At 32.6% G+C, this 9306-nt stretch overlaps 1 protein-coding gene and 1 non-coding gene across 2 annotated transcripts; both read left to right on the top strand.

Annotated features, from left to right (window-relative positions):
* On the top strand, positions 1–2651 carry LOC112025018 (uncharacterized). The gene is made up of 4 exons (XM_024057673.2): positions 1–166; positions 341–383; positions 1380–1483; positions 2366–2651. Exons 1-4 carry the CDS (start codon positions 74–76, stop codon positions 2441–2443), a joined length of 318 nt encoding a protein of 105 aa, XP_023913441.1. The 5' UTR covers positions 1–73; the 3' UTR covers positions 2444–2651.
* A 3618-nt stretch (positions 2652–6269) lies between these two features.
* On the top strand, positions 6270–8304 carry LOC112025036 (uncharacterized). The gene is made up of 3 exons (XR_010623870.1): positions 6270–6712; positions 6980–7082; positions 8013–8304. It is a non-coding gene; the product is annotated as an uncharacterized LOC112025036 (transcript).
* Positions 8305–9306: the final 1002 nt, after the last annotated feature.

Raw genomic sequence — 9306 nt, 5'->3', positions numbered from 1 at the left:
CTAGTTTAAGAAAAAAAACCAAGCAGAAAACAGTCTCTAAAAACAGCTCTGATGCACATTTTAGCGTGTCACTATGCACGGAATTTTGATAGTTTATCTTCTTCTTTTTTTCTTTTCTCTTTTTTTTATTGGTGAGAGTGGTGATCGTCTCACCAGGGCCGCCAAGGTTTTTCCTTTTCCTCTTCTTATCAATTATATATATATATATGTGTGTGTGTGTGTGTGTTTGCGTCTGTGTGCGCATTTCTATCCTCTCCAATGGTATCATGTAAATCCTGTGCTACCCCCAACTAGGTTTTGATTGTTTTTGTTTGGGATCTCGTATTTCTTTTATGTTTAGGTGTTGGAGCAGCTCAGTGACCAAAATCCAGTTTTCTCAAAAGGTATGTTTTTTTACGTCTTTTATTTTTTGGGGCTTTTAACAATATTTTATTTATTTATTTGGAACTTAAGAAAATAGAGAGAATGAATTAGATCTCTGATTGTTTGGGAGTTACAACAAGGATTCTTATATTGACTTACTTTGATACATTGTCTTCTGGCTTAGTTGGATAAAATTTATGTTTTGGAATGTTGGATTGAGTTGGGTCATTTTTTTGTTTTTAATATTCTTTTTTATTTTTCTTTTATTAGTTATCGTTTGTAATTAAATAATGGGTTTTTTTTTTTGTTTATTTGGTTGCTGAGCGAAGATGGGTAAAGAAATAGGAGCTGGTTTGCAATTTTGGATCATGAACTTTTGTGTAGTGTCCAAAAAAGGGTTCCTAATGGAACTGCTTGTGCCTTCGTTGATTTGTTCTAAGTTTCTATGTCATCATGTTTCCTCTTCTTGATTTTCTCAGCCATCAAATGGTTGGTTTTGTTGATTAGTTGATTGGTCTAGTGGGTTAAGCGGGAAAACAGTTCTGGTAAGTGTTTCATTACTTTTTTGTGTACTTTTTGGTTTATCGTATTAATGTGTTTCAGTGAGTTCAGTAAGATTGTGTTATAGAGTCTACTGGTGTTGAGTTCTCCTACATTGTGATCTTTCATGGGGGGAGATATTTGGCTATGTCTTGACTGTGCTTACATCTGGACGTTTGCTTATATGAGGATTTGGTTAGAACTCATTTTATCATCTATCTATTGTATTATTTAGTGTCTCAAACTCTAATTTTATGCGGGCTTTTCCGCTGTATTAAGTACTCTTTTTCCGTCTCCATCTTCATCTCCATCTCTAATGTCAATCCTTCCCGGCTACCCTATACCCCCTCCCCCTCCCTCCCTACCCAGTACCACTGGTGCCACAGAATTTAACCCGATCAATTCCACTCACCACAACCCCAATAGTAAGCACACCAACAGCGCATTTATCATTTCCATTGTTGTCTCGGCAATAGGGGTGATATTCATCGGCCTTGTCTGCTTTGCCATCGGCTACTGGTTGAGGAAGAAGCTCATGGCTCCTCCACCGTCACCAAAGCGGTCCTCTACCGTTCATCAGGTACTCCACTCCACCAAAACTGTTCAGTTTTAGCAAATTAACATTTTGTTTTTTGATGTGCTTGAAGTTCCTCTTTTCTGGGTGGTCTTTTTTTTTTTTTGGGTGAACGAAGCACTTTTCAGTTTACAATTGGTGCAACTGGTTATGATTTTGTTTAGTATTTTCTTAACAAGTGATTTTCTAGTTGGGTTTTGTTGGTTAAGAAAGATTGACTACTGGTTGGGTGGAGGGGGAGATGAGAGGGTCGTGATGGTATGTTGGGAATGCTGAGGATGATTGTGAATTGAACATATGAATAATTGTTCTGTGAATATGTGATTGTGATTATGAGTCTGTCTCTTAGAGACTGAAAATTATTTTTGCAGGGGCTGTAAAAAATATAAAATAATGTTTATTTGTTTGACTGTTTGTTTGTAGTTGGGGCAACATTAGGAACATGCACAAACAGATCAACAGAGGGTAGTGATTTAGGGAAAAAAAATCCTAAAGTTGAGAAAAGTGTGTTAGTAGCGCATTATAAATTCATAATGTTGTTTTTTGGCGTCTATATTTTGTTGTTTTAAGGATTTTGTAATGTCGTTTGCTTGACTTTTGGATTAGGCCCATTTAGGATTTAAGAAGTTTGGGTATTGCTGGTTAATTTTGTCTTCTGATATATGAATGTTTTTAATGTTTTGATATTTTTAGTGGTATCAGGTATGGTAGATTGATTTTAGAATGATAAAAAAATTCATAATGTTGGTAGTGGGTAAGTAAGGGTGTGTTTGGGGGCGTGGGTGAGTAACAAAGATAAAAAGACAAATAATTAATTTAATAAAAATGTCACAAATTTTTTTTTCTTATATTTCGGGTCCCTAATTAGAAGATGTTTAATGAATGCAGGTCCCTCATCACTCGCAGCTGGATCATCCTTGCTGCTCACACATACCGGGAGGCTGCTCACATGCACCGAGAGGCTAGTGAAGTGGCTGACGGACTATAGATAAAAAGGGAAGCTTGCAAATGGACAGAAATTTTCCTTATGAGTCTTCCTGAGTTTTATGAATAAAAAGTATCTCAGGAATGTTTGTTAAATTGACACTTTTAGAAAGTGCTTTGTAACAAACTATACTCTCCTAAACTGGCTGTTTGATTAAATAAAACTTCCTCTTTGTTTAAAAAAAAAAAACTATTGATGGTTCTTTCAAACTATACTCCACTCCACCAAGTGGATGGCTAGCGAAAAAACCCCATGCTCTTGTTTCTGTTCAATTGAACTTATGAACACTTCTACACTGAAAATATTCTGATTTGCATATGGAGTTCCTCAAAAAACCATGCTAGAGTACCTTTTGAAGTACCTATTCAAGTATGGACGTAATGAAAAATTTTGTTATTAAAATTATAGGATTTGGGCAGAGTTCTATTGAATGATCAAAATCCTAGGCTAGGCAAAACTTAATTCGGCAAGAGCATTGATACTTTTTTTTTATTATAAATAGTGGTGGAGTGGAGTGGCTTACGCATTACAAATTCATAGTAGTTTAGTGCTTCTAAGGAAAAAAAAGTTGTTTCTCTTAAGAACTGAATTATATTGCAATAACATAAACATTTGATGCTTTAATATAGTCATCTATATGGATTTCCTGCCAATATTGGAGGCAAGCTGGAAACTTTTCTTGATACAACCATTAGCTGTTGCAGTAGTTGTTTGATCATCCATGTTCAGGGTAGTCGAGGAATATGGATATCGGCTCAGGCTGAATTTGTTGTTTGACTGGAGTAACATAGTAGGTGTGGTTTTTCAATAAAACATGTAGAACCATTTGTTGGTTTATGAATCACACTCAATCATTTGGTAGCTTAGATATTATCTTTTTATTGTTGTCGACATTGTTTCAACCCTTTGCAAGAATCTTTTCCACCAACTCTAATCATTCTAAAGGCTAATTTTTTGTTGTAGAAATGTGGGCTATGGTAATAGAGCAATATTCAGGATTTTCTCTACATCGTGGGATATATGAGTTTGCACAATATGCTCAATTGAAGGGTGGGATGCTTTGGAAGGATTTAAGTGATAGTGAAAATGGGATAACAGACGTCTTGATTATTATGTTTGTGGAGTGGTTGGTGGTGCTTTTTGTTGCATGTGGTCTAGATAGAGATAATTCTCCAGGAAGTAAGGAGTCCACACATCATGATCAGATGGATAGCGCTGATGTTAACCAAGCGGTAACTTTTTGTTTTTCCTAATTTATATCCTTAATTTCTCACCCATCACCACTACTATAGAGTTTTGAAGAAGCTTTATTAGCACTCAGTACATAGGCATAAAGCTTGTATATATTAAACAGAATTTATTCTGATTGTGGGTTTTATCTGCATGATGTGGTAGACATTGTCTTAGATCTTATTGAAATATTTTGAAATATTATAATAAAAAAAACTCTAGATTATTTGTGAATTCAATCTCATAATTACATACTCTCTCTTTTATATTATACTAGTTGGGGGCAACTTATGCAAGGCACGTGCTTGCCATTATACTTAATAGTCACATAAAGTCAAATATAGAACCTATTATCAGCTTGTCTCTATAATATAAATTCCAATTTAGATTAAACCTACTTCTACAATCAAATCCTAATTAAAGAAAACACATATATTCTATGTCATGAAACAATGTACTTTTCAATGCCATCAAAACATTGAACATTATCAAAATTCAAAACATCATAAAGAATTTATAAACAATGATCTTTCTCTCGACTTTTTATACTCTTAATCTCATTTGCTAATCCACACTTTCTACGCTATCAAAGGTTTAGACTCTTAAGTATCTGTAATGTTAAGCCATAAAACCTTCATGAATTGGCACCTCCACCGTAACACTATTAATCTCCTTCCTCAAAGTAGTTTTATAATTATAAGAACATTAAGCCAGTCAAGCTCAACCGAATAAATCATTAGTCTTGTTCTGATGCATTGTCACTCTTTGAAGGTGTGTTTACAAACCTCCAAGAGTACAATTCTATCCCTACATGGATTCTAGCACCAGCCACCTCATTGATGGCCACAGCATCTTTAATCTCTTTCAAGTCCTCTGCAGTGAGCTTCACTTTCAAGGAGCCAACATTGTCATCTACATGCTTAATCTTGGTTGTCCCTGAATGTTTGCAGAAAAGGCAAGTGAAATGAAAAATAGAAAGTTTGTGAAGCATGAAAAAGTATGGTCTAGCCATAGGGCTACGAATATGCTAGTACTTATTTTCCACAAAACATTATAGAATGATACTAACTAAATAATGAAATGTAACAATGAAAATTTTAGGAAAGCTTACAATGCTGATCCCTATGAAAAGCGAACCAAAGGATGAGTTAGAGACAAATAGAAACGAAGTGCATCAATTTTGTAAACTCTTTAAGCATTTGTGTTCAATTATTAGTTTAATTTATACCAAGGAATATGATTATTTAACAAACCTCAAACTTCAAAAACAAAAACTTTAAGGAACCTCAAGTGTAATGCAGAAAAAAAAAATCCTTTGAATGCTTAGGTTGCTTTTCACAATTCAGCTTTCCTACTATGATGAGAGGACTCGTGCTCTAATAGCTACTTTGAGATTGAAAAATTCCTTTAATGCACCATGACAAGGGGAGAAAGAGGAGAAAACTAATCATTTATTACCGTCAACTTATCAATTTTCTGCAATTTCATTAGATTCTCTCTTGAACAAAACACCAATTACAAACCAGCAATTGCCATATAGCAAGTCTACTGCAAGATGTTTGGATCAAAGTAACAAGAAATGGACAGTGTACAAACACTTGAGATGCACATAAATAACAAGTACAAAAATGATGACATCCAATTTCCTTTAGAAGAATATCCAACCTTATTTCAGATGTCTGCAAGTAACATCAGGATTGAGATATTTTTGGATTTCTAATGTTGGCTAATTCCATGCCAAATTTTTTCATTGTAATATGCAAATATTCCTTGCATTGTATTTCATTGAGTTCTATTTGTATTGGAGACAAGAGGATCAGAAACATCCCATGTTAGGCGAATTTACCAATCTATATAATACTAAAAGCTGAAGTGTAGCAATTAATGTTGCTACGCTCACGTTGAGCCACATCAACAGCCATGTCATTTCAATCATATTTTCTGAATTTATCCTACAATTTTAAAATAGTTTTTATCAATTTTAAAATACTAATAAATCTAAAATAATTCCTAGCCCTATCTCTTTCATAAATCCCACTTCTTACATATTAAATTCCACCATAAAGCACAAATCCAAAGCCTTTTCAATCAAAACCTTTGTGAAACCTTTTGTTTTCTTCCTTTCCTTTTGTTGCAAGCACGTCACTTTTTTTTTTTTTTTTAATCTTTATTGATTGTTTATTTCAAAATTAATTCTTAGTGGCAAAATGTGATGCAAACGTTTGAGTTTCACTGTCTGCTAACCATTTGGCATAGGATATATTCTAAAAAAAAAAAACTGCTAGAGAAAGAGATATAATTGACAAACGTTTGAGTTTCACTATCTGCTAAACGTTTTTTTTTTTTTTTGATAAAGTCTGCTAAACGTTTGGCACAGGATATATATTAATTAAAAAAAAACTGCCAGAGAAAGAGATAAACGAACATATATCTGCTAGAGTAAGAGATATAATCGACAAATGTTTGAGTTTCACTGTTTGCTAAACGTTTTTTATTTTTTTATTTTTTATTTTTATAAAGTCTGCTAAACCTTTTTTTCTTTTAATAAAGTCTGCTAAACGTTTGACACAAGATATATATTAAAAAGAAACTGCCAGAGAAAGAGATAAACGAACATATATTTGCTAGAGAAAGAGATATAATTGACAAACGTTTGAGTTTCACTGCCTACTAAACATTTTTTTTTTTTATAAAGTCTACTAAATGTTTGGCATAGGATATATATTAAAAAAAAAAAAAAAAACTGCCAGAGAAAGAGATAAATGAACATTTAGCAATAGAGATGAGGGATTATCCGTGAGTCACAAAGAGAGAAATCTGATATGATGCAGAGAGAGTTGGAGAGAGATCTGAGGGAGGCCTCTTCACTACTGTCAGTCCAGTCTCCCTCCATCTTCCGGTTCCACATAGTTGTCATTAAGTTTTAATTTCTTGAAAACTTGAGGATGGTGCTAGGGTACGACCATGGGTGCAACTTTTTCAATCTCCGACCTAGGCTCGATATCAGAACATTTTTCTCGGTAATTTTCAACTAATCTCTCATCCTATTGTCTTCAACTAATCGCTTATCCTATTGTCTTCATATAGGTTTGCTAGCAATATAGGGATTTATTGAAATTAGGGAAACAACCTAAATGATTAAATTCTACCTGAATTGTTATTTGGATTTTTTTTTCATTTTCTGGGTTTTGTTCCTTTGCTTTCATGAGTTTCAGTTTCAGTTTCATGTTCTTTTTTTTTTTTTCTTTTTTTTTTTAACTTTTCTGGTTTGTTATTTGGGTTATTAGGGAAGAAGAGAGAGAAGGCAGTGGAGCAAACATAGGCCAAGAAGGGACAAGATTTTCAAATCCACAATGATAACAAGTTTGTCCACGACTCATTCCCCAACAGGTATTTCCCAAAAATTTAAAAAAAAAAAAAATTTGCCTGTATTTTCACGCTATGAGAAGTCCTTGCTTTTATGAATACAGGTACATGATGTTTAGTGCTTCCTCTAACTTTATAAAGCCCACATATGAATCACATAGAATATCACCATTCAACAACTGAACTCTTCTCTTAACTTGTGTCAAATCCACATGTTAAGGGCTTGAGTGAGTTTGGTTGATAGTTGATACCATGATGTTATATTAATCTACAACAGATTTGAAACAATAACCATGATTTTGACGCTGAGAAGAAATGTAAGCCTTTTGTTGTAAAATTAGCCTCTGTCACATTCCAAAGTTGGTAATGATAAATACCTATAAGCCATTACTTTTAGTTGCAGAGAAATTATGAATCTATCAACTATCGAACTATTTGACTAGGCAAATAACATTTGATCTGATAATGGATTTTTCTTTGCATGTTTCCCTCATTAGGCACATCTCTTAGGCCTGTTTAGTTGCCCATGAATCAAAACCATTCATATTTTGTATAATACTACATTCAAAAATTGTCACTATATTGGATAGAATGACTTATTTGTGCAAATTCATGAAATGCCACTCCAATTTTTTTCATTGAAATAAGTTAGATGGTTTCACATTTGGGCTATGTTTTATGCTATATCATTTTTTGTTTGAAATAAGTTAACGGTTTTGAGTTTTACTATAATGTGGATTTTAGCAAAAGATCTTTATTTTACTTTTGAGAAAATTGGTTTGAATTCAAAATGGCTTTAGAGTGAGGTTATGATTAGTTCAAAAACTCTTTTATGATTGTCCTGCCTTGTATGCATAAAAGCATGCAAGGTTGTGTGTGTATTTTTCTCATTGGGAATAATTAATTTCATTAAATGTCTTTCTTATATTTGGAGGGTATTTTTTTAATTTGTAGGTTTGGAGAATTGACGGGCTTTTACTTGAGTTCTTCTGTGATGCAGAAGGTACGTTTTTTGATGTGTCACAATATGCATTCTTTGGCAAAGATGTTGTTGAGTTGGAGGGTTGCCATTCTTCATCGCTTGGAGTTTTTAAAATGGTTAGTGATGTTATTACTTTAATTTTAGGAGTTTCCCTCTTACCTATTTTCTTTATTTGGCCCTTTGTTTTACTAATGTACTTAAATTTTGTTCTTTTAATTCAAGGTTTTCTGAGCTAGGTTGATCTTATTAAAAAAAAAAAAAAAAAAATTCTAAGCAAGGTATGCTTCTTTAGTTTTAGATATTAATTTTTGTGTGTCAATGTCTTTTAATTACTGTTTTATTTGTATATTTAGCTACTATAGTTTTTTTTTCTTTTTCTTTTTTTGGGTTTCTTCATTGCATGTTATATAATTTATTTGGAGTTTAATATTAGAATTCATGTTTATTTAATGAAATTTTAACATTATGTTAGAATTTTTTTTTTCTTGGAGCCTAATTAATTTAGTTTGCATATAATTCTAAACGTAAAAGCCAATTAGGACTAGATGTAGTGCATAATTGAACATAAGTGTAGAATTTAGAGGTCGGGCTTGGTGCAATGATAATTACCTTCCACAAAACCAGTCACTATGGTAGTTGGAAATACTTAGTATGGCCCATCTTTTTTTGGTTTCAAGCAGTCACAAATCACATAAACCTGCAAAATAATTTGGATTCCATTCTTTTTTGACAAAATCTTTTTGTTGAGAACAATATACTCCTATGAAACTAAAGCTCCAATTATTTTCAATTGATGATGGCACTCAGAAAAGGGTGAGATTAAAAAAAATATATTTTTTTGATAAGTGAGATTTAAAATAAATAAAAACCTTATGAGGTTAGTATGAGATTTTAGTAGCATAATAGTTTTCGATACATAAAATTAAATTTATTTCTTTCCATATGTTCCACTTTTCTCAATTTATTTATTTATTTGTAAATATATATATATATATATTTATTTGTAAATATTTGATATATTAATTCTAGGCATAACATGATCAGTGATTTGTAATCAAATTAATTGTCACTCAAAATAATCTCTTTTCTTCTTGTTTGATTCATTTTCATCATGGGTTTTGGATTTCATCTCATCTTTCTTCTTTCTAAAAATGCGCTTCTGTCACTCTCTCTTATTTAACTCTATATTTTTGTTATTCTGGAATGTTAGTTTCATAGTTCTTGGAATTTTGGGAGGATGATCAATTTTGTTCTATTATTATTTAT

This window comes from Quercus suber, unplaced genomic scaffold (genome assembly GCF_002906115.3).
Source record: "Quercus suber isolate HL8 unplaced genomic scaffold, Cork oak 2.0 scaffold_375, whole genome shotgun sequence".
Classification (NCBI taxonomy): domain Eukaryota; kingdom Viridiplantae; phylum Streptophyta; class Magnoliopsida; order Fagales; family Fagaceae; genus Quercus; species Quercus suber.
This window is presented reverse-complemented; position numbering and strand designations above follow the sequence as displayed.

Bases quoted from the DNA above. Each gene is read 5' to 3' on its own strand.
- LOC112025018 (XM_024057673.2), top strand. From the start codon at position 74: ATGCACGGAATTTTGATAGTTTATCTTCTTCTTTTTTTCTTTTCTCTT. The intron at 167-340 runs GTTTTTCCTTTT...TTTTATGTTTAG, and splicing joins GTCTCACCAGGGCCGCCAAG to GTGTTGGAGCAGCTCAGTGA. The intron at 1,484-2,365 runs GTACTCCACTCC...TAATGAATGCAG, and splicing joins GGTCCTCTACCGTTCATCAG to GTCCCTCATCACTCGCAGCT.